The 18,660-nt window shown below is 36.8% G+C and overlaps 1 protein-coding gene and 1 long non-coding RNA gene across 2 annotated transcripts; both read right to left on the reverse strand.

Moving 5' to 3' along the window:
• Positions 1-753: 753 nt before the first annotated feature.
• On the reverse strand, positions 754-9,676 carry LOC148953968 (uncharacterized). Its single transcript, XR_016141563.1, has 3 exons — positions 9,622-9,676; positions 6,445-6,612; positions 754-867 (listed from the first exon to the last, which is right to left on the reverse strand). It is a non-coding gene; the product is annotated as an uncharacterized LOC148953968 (long non-coding RNA).
• An 8,057-nt stretch (positions 9,677-17,733) lies between these two features.
• Positions 17,734-18,456, reverse strand: LOC148953969 (uncharacterized). The gene has a single exon (XM_089086055.1). The coding sequence runs from the start codon at positions 18,454-18,456 to the stop codon at positions 17,734-17,736; it is 723 nt and encodes a 240-aa protein (XP_088942181.1).
• Between the last annotated feature and the right edge of the window lie 204 nt (positions 18,457-18,660).

Genomic DNA, 18,660 nt, shown 5'->3' on the forward strand with positions numbered 1-18,660 from the left:
GATTAAGAATTACCATTGTCTTGCCATTATGATTGAAGGTCTAAAGCGCTAGCAACTGAAATACGACGGCTGATGATCGAATTCGATCGATTTGTTCTTGTAGGACCATAATATATTGTATAACTTATAGCCCTTTTCCCAGAGACCATAGAGGGCTATGTCGTAACCTAGAGTATAGTTACCGGGGTTTAGTAAGCAAATACATTTGTAATTGGCCGTCATCAGACCTTAAGTTAATAGGATCCTTCATCGTGAACAGCAAAATCATTAAACAATATTTAACGAAGTTGAAATTTTGTGAACAGGAGGAAGGGAGGGGGTAAGTCAAGGAGTGGTCATTTGGAATTTCGATATTCAATTATTTGTCATTCTATGAATTTTTTCTCTTAAGAACATTCGATATTTTAAAAATCATTTTGCGAGCCTCAACGTCGGTTGACGGTGTTAAAGACTTCATTCTCTTTTTATGAACTTTTACTTTTAAGACAAACCGAAATAATACTTACCATTTCTGAATCAATGCCAGATTGCAATTTTTTTCACAAGGCAGTTTTTTTCTAAGCTTGTTTTTTAACGTTTGGTTACTATGAGCTGTTGTTCACTCTTTACTAGGTTGCAGCTACCGCTGCGACCATGATGTATTTTATATTTCTTTTCATTTATTTTGAATTAGATTGATCGAAAGTCTGTTGGAATATTTATAATCTGTTCGGAACGATCAAGAAAGATCAGCTGCGTTCGCAGATAACTTACCCGTATTTTCTGCGCCATATGGCAAGTGCAAGGTTCAATTTTATTATTTGACAGCCAGATTTCACTTCCGTATCTATTACTCTTCCTTCTTGTCGTGACAAATTTCATGAGATCCTACAAAATACTTGATTTAAGGATATCAACATAGCGAATTAAATAAAAATTGAACTTATATAACTGCAATTTTGATATATCAGCGCTGAATACCAAAATTTATATACCAAAAGCTGTTCTATTAAGGAAACATCTGTTTTGAACAGAAAAAAGCTTGTCTTATCAGCTGTTTATTCTTGTTATAAGAAATTGCCTGAGATGTTATACAATGAAATAATGAATTTTAGGACAATTGAATTAACTTTAGAACAATCGATTTAATTAATAAATTAAATTTTGAATTTGATTCATTAATTGTTTGCTTAATTTGAGTCATTTAATTTATTTTAATTCATCAATTTTGACTTAATTCATTAACTTAAACGAATTAAATTAGTTTTAGCAAAATCAATTTAATTAAAAAGTTATAACCAAAGAGATTGTTCATAATTACGATTTTGACATGTTAAACGGTATACAAAAGTAGTAAACCAAAAGCTGTCCTAGCCCGGGAAAAGAGCAGTTCTAAACAGGAAACAGTCGTACAGAACACAGCTGGTCTACACAAAAATGGTGTTCTAGAAAAGAAAAATAAAATTCTAGACAGACAAAGACTGCTCCGCACAAACAATAATTGAAAAAGTCTGTTATTGACATAAAAAGGCTGCTTGTGACAGGGAAAATGTGATTCAAGGAAATATAAGCTTATATATATAAAAAACTTGCTATAGATAACAATAAGCTGCTTAGGAAAAAAAGGAGTCTTCCCAATACCCCGTTTCCGACCAGCGTTTTATCAGAAATTGAGTCGTGCTGTAAGTTGTTGAAAGCGAACTCATTCAAGATTATTTACTTCGTATTAGTGGAAGCATTAAGTGGGCTCGTAGCCCCTCCAATATTCCCCTGTCCCTTCCACTGCCAACGTTTTAACAGAAAGGTAGCCAGAAAGGTTGCACATTGTTTGAAGTGGAATTACTCAAGAATTTTGATCTGTACGATTCAAGAGTCAGAGTTAACCGATGGTCCTTCTAACATGTCCCTCCTCTTTTTACCCTACCATCACCAAATATTAAGTGAGACTTAGGCAAATTTCATCATGCCTAAGACGCAATCGTGTAGGGGTGATCCATTTGTACCATTGTAGGATGAAAGTATCCGCAGCCCTCCCAATACTGGCTGCCACCGCAAAACTTTTATTAGAAGGGTATATATGTAGCACCCATTTGAACCAAAATCATAGCATGATTTTCATTCTGTATGACTTTAGGCACAAAGTAGAGTCATAATCCTTCCAATACCCTCCCCATAAGCAAATTTTCAGCAGAAATTTAGATTAGTGTTTTGTCACCGATCGAAGTCAATATTGTGAGGCAACTTCCGTCGACTCATTGGTCATGGTAATGATGATTTTCAGAGGCGTGTACTCTTCAGCTATGTTTGCAGAAAATCCTTTAAAACTTCTTAATGAGGCAAGTACCTTGGTCTAACAAAACAGATGGATGTACTTCAGAGGTCTCGAAACTTCTGAGTCTCGTTTAAGTTCCATACGAAAGTACCCTACCTAGAATGGCAGGGCGCTAGCTGGCCTCAAAGTTAATAATTCAGGGATTTTGCTTCTGCTACAGTGAGAGACTTGTAGGTCAGAACCGACAGGCGTGTTCTTTTTCGGGGCGATGGGGTTTATACTTCCGGTAAGCATAAACTGATAGTTTGCAATATGTATTTGAGGATAAGGAAAATTTTCTTTCAATCTCTGTCACGGAGAAAGACTTGTAATGAAAATTGGAGAGCATGTTGACTTTCAGTGTTGAGGAGCCACATACCTGCGCTGTTGTTCTACGTTTTATTCCTTTCCGACACATTTTACGATAGGAAAATCTGTCTTCATAAAAATGTTTCTACAAAGATTTCAGATGAAGATTGAATAGGATTTAGTTTCGCAATTATTAGCAAAGTATTTCTGTGGAAATCTAAGTCTTAGGGAACGAGTTAAGATTAAGTTAGGTATTTATTTCTAGGCAAAGAAAAAAAGCTTTAAATTGTATACATAGTATAGTTTTTTTTAAGTAACAACTAATTAGGTGTCAGGGAATAGAGAATAGATTCATTTTTAAGCAGAAGCACCGTTTTCTGACACCGTCTTTGAGGAGCGTGTAATCATTTTGTTGGAGAAAAAATCAGTCTTGTGATATTCAAAACGTTTTGACAGCTATCAACTGCAGCGTTTACTTAAATATGATGAACCAAATTAAAAGTTTTGTTTCTGCAACATTTTTGTCAGCGCAACTGAAGCCTAACTCTCATTTTATTTTTGATTAGTTTCTGGTAAAAATAAAGGAAACATCAGCCAGAACCAGGGGCATCGTTTGGGGGTGGCAAGGGGGGCAGTTCCCCCCCCAATAATGTGAAAAAAAAATTATTATACATCCTATGCCCTTTGACTATCTGGATATGGAGCCCTCTTGTCCCCCCCCCCAATAAAAATGCTGGAGATTCGCCCCCGGCCAGAACTCTGACAATCGAGTAATAAATACTAATAAAAACACTGATTGGGTGTCGGGAAACAGAGAATAAATTCAATTTAAGCAGAAACAGTGTTTTCTGACACCTTTTTTAAGGACCGTGTAATCATTTGGCTAAAGAAAAAATCTGTCTTGTGACATCCAAAACGTTTCAACGATGACCAACTGCCGTGTTTACTTGACGATTATGAAACAAAATCAATAACTAAAGTCTAATTCTCACTTGGTTTCCGACTGGTTTCTGGTAAAAATAAAGAAAACATCAGCCAGAACTCTGGCTAGCTGGCTTCAATGGCTTTTATCAGAATTCAACTAAAATGAAGCCACATTATCCAGGTGTCACTATGACTTTTACAGACTTCGTCCTTAGGTTCTCGAGTGAAACTGTTCCCGCTGGAAACTCATGATAATCTTAGTTCAGATTTCCTTTGTAATTATAAAATACGAGATGCGCCCTTTCGTTTTTGGCACCACGATAGATATTTAAATTAGATCTAGGAATTAGAATATACTCGTTTTTCATTTCTTTATTGCCATTTCACTACACTGAAATTTCACGAATGCCAAAAAATGGTTAATAAAACGGTAAATGTAAAAAATGTAAAATGTAAAAAAAATGGTAAATGGTAAAAATGGTTAATGAAATGGTTAATAAAACTGTCACATATGCTCCATCAACTTAATCTTCCCTTCAAGATGTCTGTTATTTAGCGAAGATTTCTTTTAGGTAGGTTAGTTAAGAGGTAGGCTAGGTTAACGAGAAACAAAAAATAAAGAGCAAAAATGACATGTCATTTTTGTTGATGATCCGATTTATTTCAGGAAGAAAGATTTTTATTACATATTTATTTACGATTAATTATTCGAATTTTATTAATTTCTTGTAAATTGAATAAGATATAAATTTCAAAGAAAAAATGTAAATTTTTACTAATTTTTTTTTAGATTTGAATGACCAAGTTTTAGAATATTTCTGGTGTATTTTTTTAGACGTTCTGGAAGGATATCCCTTCAATAAGGTGTATACAAAAAAAAAACGTGGGAAAACCCCATTTAGTATGTAAACAGACAATTTGAGTTAATCCATTATAAAAAGCATTTAAATGGCCTCTATACTGAAATAAAGAAGCCAAAATTAAAAACTATGAAAATTTTTCTACCCAGTAATTTTTAGATTGAACTACTAATTTCTAGGACTAATGTAAAAGGACTGTGCTGATGGTTGGGTCATGTTTTGGGAATGATGGTAATGACTTTTAATCAATAATTTTTTTTGGAAACCGAGCAGAGGCAAAGCAAAGATCAGGACACCCTCGAGCGGGTGGTGGGGGGAGGTGACGAAACAAAAATAATAATAGTGCGTACCTTTTGAAAGGGAATGACGAGTGAAGCTCTGAATAGATCAGGGTGGAGAAGTGACCACAACTGTTTTTGTCTCAGGTGGCTTGGCGGTGCAATAAGTTGTGAGTAGCAGTAGTAGCATATCTTATTTGGTCATACGCTGTTTATAGACAGAGAAACGTATATAGCTGTGTTGGCCTCAGGTGGCTTGGTGATGCACTGGTTTGTGAGTAACAATAGTAGCAGTTCAGGTTTAGTTTGGAATTTTCGTTCTGTTTTTAGACGGAGAAACTTACATAGCTGTGATGGTCCCAGGTTGCTTGGTGATGCGATGAGTTGCGAGCAGCAGAGGTAGCAGTACATAGCTATTTTTGTCTCAGGTGGCTTGGCAGTACAATGAGTTGTGGGTAGCAGTAGTAGCATATCATATTTGGTCATACACTCTTTATAGACAGAGATGCGTACATAACTGTGTTGGCCTCAGGTGGCTTGGTGATGCACTGGTTTGTTAGTAACTGTAGTAGCAGTTCAGGTTTAGTTTAGATTTTGCATTCTGTTTTTAAATGAAGAAACGTACATAGCTGTGATGATCTAAGGTCGCTTGGTCATCTGATGAGTTGTGAGTAGCAGAAGTAGCAGTGCATTTTCAGTTATTATTTCCAACACTGTTTTTAGGCGGAAAAAGGTGCATAGCTGTGTTGGCCTCAGTTGGCTTGGTGATGTGATGAGTTGTGAGAAGCAGTAGTAGCAGTGCACAGTAGTTTTGTATTTCCCACACTGTTTTTAGGTGATTAAACGCACAAAGCTGTCTTGGTTTCAGGTGGCTTAGTGATATGATGAGCTATGATTGACAGTTGTGGCAGTTCATATTCGGCTTGGATTTCCCAAACTGTTTTTAGGTGAAGAAACGCACACAGCGTTGGCCTCGGGTCAACATCGAGTCAACACAAAACAACTCATTGAAATGTCAAGCGACGCGAGGGCCAATACAGCTATGTGCGTTTTTCTATATAAAAACATTGTAGGATATAAATTCCGAATATGCACTGCTTTCACTGCTGCTAGCAAATCATTGCCTCGCTATGCCACTTGATGCCAATACAGATACGTAGATTTCTCCATCTAAAAACAGTGTGGAAAATCCAAAACATGAACTGATACAATTGCTACAAACAAATCGTTGCATCACAAAATCACATGAGGACAACACAGCAATGTGTGCGTCTTCATCTGAAAATAGCGTTGCAAGTCCAAATCAAATATGAACTCGTACTGCTGCTACTCCCAGCTCATTGCACTACTAAAAAACCCCGAGGGCAAAACAGCTATGTACCATTCTCCTTCTAGCAACAGCGGTAGAATACAAACCGAACATACACTGCTTTCACTGCTACTTACAAATCATTCTATAGCCAAGCCACCTGAGACTAGCACAGCTATGTGCGAATCTTCATCTAAAAACAGCGGGGTACAGCAAACCAAACATGAACTACTACTGCTGCTACTCATGCAATAACTTTGGAGTAGAAGACGTGCACAATAGTTTTGTGTTTCCCACACTGTTTTTCGATGGAGAAACGCAGAAACCTGCGTTAGCCTTGGGTGGCTCGGTGATTCCTTTAGAACCCAGGCTAAAAACTATTTTGTTTTGGGTGGGATTATTTATTTCTTATTTCCGCAAAATAGAATCTGTATATACTTCTTCAATAGTTACACTCAGAAAATTCGAACTTACCTCATTGATGGAAATATTGTTGGAAGTTAAGGACACTGCAGCGAACTGTTTCCCAAATTTGCTTGCTTCCAGGTCTTTGATGGACTGCAAATTATTATTACTGGCGAGGAGAACAAGTAAGTTTTCGAACTTCTGAGGATTTTGCTTTATGGTTCTCAAACTGTTAATCTGAAAAAGCCAATATCCTAAATAAGATTGGAGGCAAATCATAATAACAAAGGCCAGAACAACAACCAGGGAATCTGGAACCAGATTTGCAAGTGATCTGGGACTGCATAACAAAAATTCCAAATGTCAAAAGTTATGTAAAAATCCTGTCAAAAATCCCTTGATGGATTATTTTTAGATTAGATTGTTACTACGATACCTACAAAGGGAGATAAGTAACCCCTTTCCCCAACCAAGACTGTTAATTTGCATCTCCCTTGGTAAATTCTAAAAATAATGGCCAAAAAATAAACTTTTTGGTACCTCCCTCTCCAGGTCAAATACTCTAAAACCCGTCTAATTAGGGTTGAACCTCGTTCGCATCTTGTACTACGAACGGAAAAAAATAGGAATAAAATAAAATTAAATAAAATAACTAAACAAAAACTAAATTATGAAAAAACTCAAAGAACAAGCAAAACGGCCAGAAATTTCAATCAATACACTCCAGAAACCGCCTCCCTATTCAAAAACATAAGGATCATTAACGTTAATCACACACATCAAATATTAATTATAAATTTAATTCACATATTTTTGAATCCGGACTCATGTTTCTTATAAAAAGCACCTTAAGTTTTGCACCTTCAGGAATCAAGTGATTTGTTTTTGTGTATAAATGTGTATACATAATTTTTTGTATAATTTGTTTTTGTATATAATTTCGTGTAACACACAATTTGTTTTTGTATGTAAATGTGCTTTTTTCCATGTTTGTAAACCATTTTAAAGATAATAGTTTAATCAGGATTTAGTCAGTTTTGTTGAACTTTAATTTAGTCTTGTATTTGACACTGTGCTTATTATAAAGTGTCAACTGGGGAAGGTGATTTTGAAAAATGCATTTCTTTGTATTTTCATTGAAAAACTTACTTTTGGTATATTCATTAAAAAAGCTGCCCCCTTCTTAGATTTCGAAAAATACAATTTGCCCCTCCCAAAAATTGACGTACATGGACGCCACTATGCTTATGCTTGAATATATCCTAAAGCAATGACAATTTTCATAATTATTATGAAGATACTGACATTAAGGGACTATTCTCTTCCACCTTATGTGCCTCTCAGAGAAACACTTTTTCAGCGACCACTAAGACACTTCTATCACGCCACGTCTATTTTCATCACATATGGCCAATTCCGCCACATATGGTGCGTGCCACCTAGTGCAACCCTTGCCCTGTTACAAAAAGATATTCAGATAATTACAATAACTGTATGTTGGGATATTCACGAATAATTGAGTTACGCAATTTATAACATAGGTCTTATGGAGAAGTTAAGAAGCGTAAAATTGAATTTATTTATCTGAAAAGTTTTTTTTAGTGACATCAAACACGATACAAAATCTCCTTAAATATACGTATATATGTGTGTTTCACAGCTGGTGAAGACATACACAAAACTGATAAAATAAGCATTGTCTGGCCGTTAACAATGTGTAGTCCTCCCTAACGGGGATTCATCAGGTTTTTCCTCAATTTTCTATGGAGCACCCCAAGGGACTAAATTAAGTCCATTAGCATTTTTTATTGTTTTTAATAATATTTTACCAAGTTATGACTATACTATTCTCCTTTTAAAAAAATGTACCCCCTATTAATAATGACTTTAGCATACCAAATTTAAATACGGTTAAACTACTTGGTGTGCAGACGAACAATGACCTTAAATGCAGTGACGGATCCAGGGGAGGGGCAAGGGGGGCGCACGATCCCTCTAACATAGTCTAAAGTAGTGTAATTTACTTAATTAACGCAAGGTTGCGTTAATTAAACTTGCTCCTAAGTAGTTTCCTCCTTAAATCTTTCTCCCTTCTCAAACGGTTCTCTGTATCAATCCAGAATCTTAAAATAATTCATTGTTCTTATATAAGACCCTGTCTTGAATATGCTTGCCCTGTCTGGCGCCCTGGGTTGACCAAAGACCAATGTTCAAGAATTACAAGTGTTTAAAAAAGAGCAATAAAAATTATACTTGAGACGTCATATACTACATACAGTAAAGGTTAGGCTAGACTTGAACTTACTACATTGGAATCACGACATCACATCCTTACCGTCGACTTTGGTCACAAGTTCCTTAGTTCTGTTTATCGTCGATGTTTTCTCCCCCCTCCCTCTCCTTTAAAAAAATCCCCTAATCCTTCCAAATATAAGACTCAATTCCCGTAGAGCTTACCCAACTTGACTTGTGTCCCCAAATGTTGACCATGAGGTAAAAAACTCTTTTGTCCCCTATTTGTTTCCCATTTTAATAATTGGTTTAACTTTTTGTGTCATATTTTTTTGTTTTATCATTTAATTGTTTGACGTGCTCATGCTGGCTTTTGTGCTTTTTTAGCCACTAAATCAGAATCAATTCTATAATGAATAAGCAGATACAAATAATTTAAAACTTCCTATTTTCAAGCCTTTAAAACCTTTAAAATAAAATTGTTTATTGCCACTATATATCTAGGAGAAGTTGATCTAAGTATACTATACTTGCAATAATGTCAATGAAACGTAGCCGTTAAAAAGACATCCATTTATACTTGAATAAACTAATAATAAACAACTGTATTTATTTTCTAGTATGTTATTTTTGACCTTTATAGGCTATCCTTGAACGTCTTCAATGTTTTGCCACCTTTTCCCCCTATTTTTCTGGTTTTGCAGACATCAGTTTTTACAGATCTACACATCAGTTTTTAGCCATCATTTATTTTGACCAATCAGGGCTGTTTATAAATAAGAAGGCAAATATTAACGGTATATAATGATTTATTAACCAATGATCCCAATTTTTCTGCTTCTGCAGAACTAAAAAAATAATTAACTAAAGCCCTGTTCACACATGTCCTTACCTAAACATACATTTTTAGCCATCATTTCTTTTGACCAATCAGGGCTACTATGATTGGTAGATAATGAAGTTGACTGGAGATCAATTTCAAGCTAAACTGCATGATAATGGTAATAAGCTTACCTAAGCTATGGATGTCAGGTATTGTGTTATCTTGGAACAATAATTTCGACAGGACCTGTGCCTGTCATCATCAGGTTCAAATTCAAAACTCTTGCCAGAATATAAAATCACTAAATAAAATAAAACTAAAATCACTGAACAACACTAGTAATAAGTCGAACCTGGAATTATTGTTGTAATAGACCTTATTCGTTTTTCTATCTGAATTGCAACGCTGCGCGAAAATCGGCCATATTGTTGGCTGGTTTGTTGTGCAAACATGGAACTTATCATGGAATTTCCTGAAATTCAGAAGGCACTGGTGAGTTAATTTTGTTGATAATCTTGTTAATAGCAAGGCTGTACATCACCTGCATTCTGGATTGATTTTTCCTGAGCTTGGGTAGTAGGTTTAGCCTGTACTAGGCTATATCTTCACCCAGCCAATCATGGACTCCAACTTGAAAATTACAAACACTTATTTAGGTGCCAAAAAAGGCAAAGAAGTTAACAAAAGTGACACAGAAAGATCCACCAGTCTCTACAATAATTCTAACATGTTTATGACCTGAGAACCTAGGTTGACTTTCCAGTTTTTTAGGAAAATTTGACCCATACAAATTAACATTGTGAATCAGTACCAAGAAAACTGAGGTTAGATTCTGCTACAAAAGTGATGATAATTGGATGGTTTTGGGGTCAGTGCCCTTTAAGAAATTCCTCTATGTCCAGCCAGGTTAATATTTTGTGCTCCAACTGCACAGGCATCGTGTTGTAACATTTTGGTAAATTTTTCCATTCATGGAATATTGAGATAGTTAAGTAATAGACGTACATCTCCATTTAGAATTTCATGCTGAATCCAAATATAATAATCATTAACTAATAGTTTGCCCCAAAGAATCAAATTTTATAAATCTAGTTCAAGGATATTGTCAGTTTGTTTTCTTGCTTATTTGCCAGCAGATAAAATAATTGGATGGTCTGAAATGGTATTTTCTGGTGCAAAGTGCTGGAAAATTTTCAAAATTCCTATTAAAATGTGTATTTTTTTCATTTGCATCTCAGATTTCTTTGTAGGAAAGCAAATAATTTTAAAATAAATATTATGCCCCCTCCTTGGTGATGCCCCTGCCCCTGACTATGTCTCTGGGCCTTGCTATTACCAATAACTAGATTTTGAGTATATGAATACAAAAGAATGATTTACTTATAGGATATAAGCTATTCGGAATTGATTTTGAAACTGAATTCCAATTACTTATTCAATAATTGAGTTAATTTTATTTAATGAAGTCAATGTGAAATTAAATTTGATTAATCAATTACCAGAATTGATTTTTGTTCCATGAACATATTGGATCCAATGAAAAGTACAAGTGAGTTTTGCAGAGTGAGCACATATTAATGAAAAATTCAGTTATGTTTGTGTTGTGACTGAGAATTTATGAGTTGACTTAGCTGAGAAGGTCGCCATTTGAGGTTTTGAGGAGCTCAGGATCCCTCTCCCTCAGTTTCTATCCCTAGAACAGAATCAAAATATGTTTTTTGGAAACGTTAATTAACTTTGGAGGATTTCAGGGGACACTTTCGGCGCCCCCGCAACTCAGTGCCCAGGGCAGCTGCCCCCTTTGCCCCCCTAGTTCTGGCTCTGGTTTTGGTCAGCTATCAGGGAGATTTAAGTCCATTCCCAGTAATTCAGCACGTGGTACTAGTCCTCTTCCTCTCCTGAAAATGGACCTTGATCCTAATCTGTTTTTCTCTTACTTTTCCTTCAGCAGCAGGAAAGCTGCATTTTTTCTAACTTTTCCTCAGGCTACACCAAACACAAGAGTATAAATTTGTATTTTTAGCAATCTGGCCTCCGGTGTCTGATCTCAGATCTCCAATAAAAAGTTTGCTGTATGTCTGTCACACAAAAGCATCCCAAAGTTCCTAAAAACATAATTTAAAGTAGTGGCGTGTTTAGGGGGGGCCAGGGGCCTGGCCCCCTGAAATTTACCAAGATGGTCAATACCCCTCCAGTTCAGTTTTTATTTTTTTTTATTAGTCTGGAGCTGGTGCCCCCCCCCCCCTCAACCACTGATTTAAAGCAGCCCATAGTAGTTTTACTCTTCCAACACACTCAGAACTTTATAAAGTAATTTCATACCTAAAAACCATACTCAAATCTCCTCAGTTTAACTGGTTAGGCCTAAGCCTATGTCTATTTGAAGAACAAATCAGTACAAAATTTGTCAGTTCTAATTTTCTCATATTTTTTAGGGCCAGTAGTGCAGAGATCTTGATATTGTCCCACTTATCTCAGGCAATCTTATTGAAGATTATTACAACGCTTCAATTTCAGCCAGCCGGCAACTCAAGAGAAGCTACAGCTTTTTGGTGGAGCAATATATTGACCTGGAAACTGTGCATATTTTAGAAGTGGAAGGAATTTTTGGAAATAAAGGGTTAGTGATAAAAGGGAGTTGCTATCGCAGTTTTAAAAAGAGGGACAAACCACATTCAATCAAAGTCTATCTTTCATGTAACAGTCAGATTATCAACAGTGCTTGTTCATGCATTGCTGGAAGTGTTTTTTGCAATCACCTGGTGTCACTCTTGAAAATTATCAGTTTGATGCAAAGTCTGAAGAACAAAGAAATCCCTGCCTCCCTGAGCTGCACCAAGATGCCTCAACAGTGGAATTACATGAGAAAGCGGGATCTTGAACCACAAAAGGTGATGGACATTGACATTCGCCAAGTTTGAGAAGGATGACTGTCAACTCCAAAGACAGTGCAGCTGTATGACCCGCGGGTCAGTAAAGATGATTGTCTCAGTCTGAGATTGCGAGTTGTTCAACTTAGTTTTTCCCTTAGCCCAGCTGTATCTGCATTTTCAGATAGGACAGAGTTTCTGTTACATAATCTTTGTTTATTTTCGTTAATGTTTTTTTATAAAGGTAAATTTGATTCACAAAAGCAATTAAATTTTACTCTGAGAAACAAAAATTTATGTTTAAAAGTTATGTCTTCAAATGTAAGCTGTACCTGGGCTTAAGATCCTGAGATGGCTCTCATGTGAACATTTTGATGATGAGAAAAACCCTTTTCTTTGCATTTCTCTGTTCTTCCTTTGGGCAGCTTTCTAGGCTTTGAACTGGGGAATGCAGTAGCTGACCTGTTCCATGCGTGAAGCATGCTGTGAGTTGCTGTTTTGACTTGCATCTCAGAAGTTTTGCTTCAGGACTACCAGGACACATGCCAAGGAATAAGACAACAGATAACAAGTTCCAATAAAGCAAAAGGGGTTGTCGTACAAGTTTACATAAGGTTTTACATGGCTTTCATGGTTACAGCGGTCAGTAGCGTATATTAGGGGGGGGATAGGGGTGATCACCCTCCCTCTGAAATCTGGTAAAGTTTGTCATAAATGCCTTAAAATTGGAAATTTTCCCAGTCCAAAGGGGGCAACGGCGTTCTTGTAATGCCTTAAATTGCTTATTTCAGACTTTTCGAAAACCCTGGAACTTATCATCAGTTGTATAACTAAGGATGAGTTGGTACATTGCACCAGAGGACTTTTTCTTTTATTGGTTTTGTAATAGAGACTTGAAAATGCATTTTCAACAGAAAAATTAAGCTTTTTGGCACTGACAGTACGATTCATTTGCAATCTACACCATCCAATGGTCATCAAAATAGTATGGTTGGCACAGAAGATTATGTCCTGTAGGCGGGAGGCATTATGGAGCAAAAGTTTAATTACTTTGTAATAGAAAAAAAAAATGCATACTTTAGTGGCAAATCCAAAAATTTAGGGCTCCATGCCAGAAAATACTTTTCTATCCTTGACTATTAATCAACTTCATTATGATCAGAAAAAAAAAAATAGAAAATGACATTTCTAACTAGACATTTTCTTAAAACTTAGACTCTTCACACAAAACTAGTTCTAAGATAATTTAATCTTCTAAGATAGGTGTAAAATAAGTAAATATATGGACTAGTACACCTTTTAGTTATACATGGTTCTAAAATTTCCACTGCTTTGCAGTAGAAAGCATTGCTTTTAACCCATCTTCTCGCCCAAAATCGATATATTTACCACTTCAAACCTCATAAATTTCTGCACAGATTTGACTTAGTCTGCACCTTTTCGTCGTCCCTTCCTAAGGTCCAAAGGAATTAGGATGACCTTGCCTATAATTAAAATTGCTTGAGACAAGGACGTACTTTTTACTTCTTCCCCTCCCCCTCCTTTCATCGTAAATCCTGGATCTGTCACTCCAATTAATGCCATTTTTTGCTTTCTTGACTACTAAATTATGTAGACTGACACCCCCCCCCCCACCCAAACGAAATCCTGGCTACGCTGCTGGCTCTCTCATTTCCAGATTGATGCAAGCACTTTAAGTTTGAATTCCAAGCCATGCTAAAACTTGTATTTTTGTGTTAAGTAGACCTTTAAAAAAGGATTTTCTTGCAAATCTTTTGAAAGACGGCATCAAAAGAGGAGAATATTCCCAGGCCAAGCTTGTTCAGAATAGATTATTCGAATGCCCAGTGCTGTCAACGTTGACCAATCATCTACAAGTAAATGATCCTACTTGTAGTATTATAACCAATCTCAGTATTGTAACCAATGCATTGTTCAAGGCTGCTGAGTTTCCTGATTTTTCTGTGTATGGGCGTACAGGTAGTTACATGTTGACAAATCCTGATCCAAAACAGCAGCAAGTGATAGACTCCTTAAGAGTGTCAGCATCAGAAGCCAAAGAAATTGAAAAAAATTCTTGCAGACAGGCTGAAAGTGAAACGTGGTTCTGTGCACGTAAGTTTCGACTTACCTCCAGCAAATTCGGTTTGGTGGTGAAAAGGGTCACTCCTTGGAGCAAAAAATCAGTTTCGTATTTGCAGATAGAAACCCAGCTGTAAAGTGGGGCAGGACGCATGAAGCAACTGCTGTTCGAATTTACAAAAAACTATGAAAAAAAGAGGAAGGGACGTTGTGGTTATGGACTGTGGGATTGTGATACCAGCTGAGTACTGGCTTGCCACGTCTCCTGATAGACGTGTGTTTGACCCATGCGAAAGATTCCCACATGGCATTATTGAAGTCAAGTGCCCATATAGTCGTTGAGACAAAACTGAGGAACAGTTTTTAGCTGAATGCCCATACCTCACATGCTTGAGAAAAGACCACCACTATTATTATCAGATTCAAGGGCAACTTGGCATTATTGGACTATCATGGTGTGACTTTGTATTATGGACAAAAAATGTTATAATAATACAAAGGATACCTTTTGATAATGTTTTTTGGGAAAATGAAGCCAAAACTCTGACTGATTTCTATTTCCAACATTATCTGGAATACTTTTCTGAGCTTCTGTAATTTGAGGTCCTTTGATTAATGTGATAGACCTTTTCGACGTATCCAGAAACCACGAAAGAGAACTCCTCAAAGGAACCAGTTACTGAAAAAAATTTTTTTGCAAACACGTTTAAGTTGAATTTCGTGACGCTGATTAGTTGATGCTCGAGTTTCAGTAATGGTCCATGTTGCAGAAGCAACACATTGGAAAAGTCGAAGCAATGTATTTTGAGTTCCTTTGATTTTTGTGATTCAGAGTTCCTTTGATTTATGTGATTATGAGTTCCTGCGAATATAAGCATTCTTTTTTTAACCTATATATATATATAAAAGAAACCTAACTAAAACCTGTCTTTCATCAAAAATTCGGCCACTAGTCAAATCTGTTTTCTTTAATTTGGCTGGGTACTTTATTTTCCATACAAATTGATAAATTATTCTTGTTATTTCCTTCAATGTTGTTTTATTTAGTAGAGAAACTGTTGCATAATACCATATTATAGTACATACAGAAATAATTATATTCGGAGCCTTCTGGTGAATAGTTAAGACTTCAGTTGTTTACATAAGAAACTGACTTTTTTAAATTGCTTCTAATTTCATTCTAATTTAATTTCTGCGTTTTCTTCTAACTGTTGTTGAAAACTGTTCCAAGTACTTTGGTTTCTTCTTTGGTTGGTACACCATGCACGAAATCTCTATCCTCATCTCTGAGGCTTGAACTCTCAGACTTTGCTTTATTTATTTCTACTTTGAAAAACAAGGAGGCACACTTGTGCCTCTAAAGAGGAGACCCACCACAATGTTAAGCGATTTCCGGTCCTAGCGGTCGCAGAGAGACAGCAGAGATCTGATTTTGTAGCCCAAGCTCCAACTAAGAAACGTGCAAAATTTCACCCCCTCCGACTTTTTCTTCATGGGTAAAAGTGGGCTGGAAGTTTCGAGCCTCCGACCACAGCCCCCCTTTAACGTTGTCCGATTGGGCTGAAATTTAGAGGTCAAGCATTCCTAGGGCCCCGGAGCTTATCCTCAAAATTTCAGCTCAATCCAATCACTCCTTGCCTTTTTTCCAAAAAACAAATATAGGCCCTTAATGTTCATTACTCTTTTTTTTATCAGCCACGCCTACAGGCCACAGTTGGCACCGGATCCGGGTGAATGAGGACTCATTTGAAGTGGAATTCGACCCGTTAGGGGCTTTTGATATTTCCAGACCGAAAAAATTATCCCCTGAATTATATTTACGAAAAACCTCGTTTTCCTATAAAAGCCCATGTTAATTTTTCCCACCACAACCCCCCTTTAACGTTGTCCGATCGGGTTGAAATTTAGAGGATAAGCTTTGCTGGGGCTTGGGAGCTTATCCTCAAAATTTCAGCTCAATCCGATCCTTCCTTCTCTATTTTTCCAAATATTAAGTTTTGTGGGGATTTGCTTGCGGCAAAAATAGATACGAGAGACTAAAACGCTATCACTAGTGTATCTGTGGCACAATGGCCACTGTTCCTGACTGTCAGGCGGAAGATCCGGGTTCAATTCCCTGTGAGAGAAAATTTTTTATATACTGAATTTAAAGTTTAAAAAAGAAACTCAGTTTCTTTTTTAAATCCAATCTATTAAATCCTTCGGCTCAACAGGCGTCTCCAGAAGAATATCACAGTTGGCCTTCAGGTTACAGGTAAGTCTCCACTTCTTTGATAACATGCCGTATACCCACATGCTCGAAGAAAAGTTGAAAAAAGAAAATCTTACTGTGCATTTGATTTGAGTATTCAGGAATTAAAAGCCTTACCACAAGAATTTTCAAAAGCGGGACGTTTTGGAGGCGGCAGCCCCCATCTTTAACTCCAGAAAATATCAGATAACAGTTAGTCAAGCAATAGTCAGTAATACACTGTACAAAAACGTGCAGAAAATATTTGAAAAAACTACGTTTTCTAAAGAGTTAAAGAGGCTGAGTCACAAGTTCGAACCTTACAACGTACAGGGATTAGGAAGTGCAGTTGAGGGGCTACCACCCCCAAACCCTCGCTTCCGTATATGAAAGGGGCTGTGCTCTCCTCAATGCCTCGCTCTTTACGCTAAAGTTTTTATTGTTTAAAAAAGAGTTGTGAGAAAGTCAAACTTTAGCGTAAAGAGCGAGGCGTTGAGGAGAGCACAGCCCCTTTCATATATGGAAGCGGGGGTTTAGGGGGCGGCAGCCCCCCAACTGCACCTCCTAATCCCTGTACATTTTAAGGTTCGAACTTGTGACTCAGCCTCTTTAAATCTTTAGAAAACGTAGTTTTTTTTCAAATAATTTTACAATAAGATTCGGTTGTATTAGTTGCTTTTACAAAATCTTCTGTTTCTGTAAATACTGTTAGATAATAAAAAAAACTTAGAACTTTTATTTGTGTATCCTCTATTTCAATTCCTTTTATTTACCCTTCAATATACTTAAGCATGGGATCGGCATATGCTTCAAATAAAAGTAGACTCAAAGGAAAAAAATAACTATTCTTCAATTGGTATATCTTATTCACCTGAAGAGCTGATGATGGGGTTCATAAAGACTGTCATTATGGCACAAACAATCCACATCTGATTCAGAACTGGAACAAGGTTAACTGGGATTGTTTCTCTTAAGATCCCATAGCACTTAATTCGCATTATGAGTCTCTCAACATGTATTCGGAGGCGGGCAATCTTCTGTCTTTCAATCACATCAGAAGCTGCAATTGCCCAGCATTTTGAAGAAACGGGGGAATATTTAGGCTTACGCAAGAAGGCAAGTCAGTCTGTATGCGGATCAGCCATTATACTATCACCATAATCATATGGCATCTTCAGGATTCCACATCTTTTGGCAAGTTCTACATCAGAGATGGACCCATCGTACAACTCAGATACAAACGTCACAATGCCGTTTGGGGCAATGCCAATGAGACCTTTTTTAGTCTGCCGACTTTTGTATGACGAATAAGACACAGTTTTATTTAGGAATGACGAAGGAACTTGACACTGAATTTCAGTTGCATCAATCACGACACGAGTTGTGGGATATTCATCTTTAAAGTCATCTGGCATATCTCTGTCGACATATTGTCTTGACGGCCAGAGAACAAGTCTTCCCAACTGTATATATAAGAAATTGATCCAGCTCACATGCATTTTGCTAACGGTCCCCTGACTAATTGAAAAACGGAATGTCAGGTCTTGTTCGTATAATCCCACTTTTAGCCTGCAAAGGACAAGAGGCAACTGATCACGTCCAGAGAGCTTTCTGTTGCGTCTCTTGGCTGAACCTTTGGGATCTCTCACATGAGCTTCAGTGAGTCTCACATTTTCACCATTTTCACCACAGTTGATGAATTCAAAAAAAGACTCAAAGTCAGATGAACAGGTGAACCCAGTATAGACCTGCAGTAGTTTGTTATCCTTTTTCACGTTAGCATAAGTAAATGTACCATCTTTCAAAGCTTGATCAGAGGCAACGAGTTTGCTTTTTATGTCCATATTAATGGGCTGCAGTTTTTCCATCTCTTTCAATTTATCTTGCAGTTCAATTTGCCTATACCTTGCCTTTGCGTCTAGTTCTCTCACTCTTGATAATAAACTGGCAGTCACATTATCGCTGGTACTGCTAACATTCCCTGAGCTAGTTATTTCACCAATTTTACAAGGTTCCTCGCCTTTACCACTTCCAAAAAGTTACTCGCT

This window comes from Artemia sp. Qi Xiang Cuo, chromosome 3 (genome assembly GCF_049724085.1).
Source record: "Artemia sp. Qi Xiang Cuo chromosome 3, ASM4972408v1, whole genome shotgun sequence".
NCBI lineage: Eukaryota > Metazoa > Arthropoda > Branchiopoda > Anostraca > Artemiidae > Artemia > Artemia sp. Qi Xiang Cuo.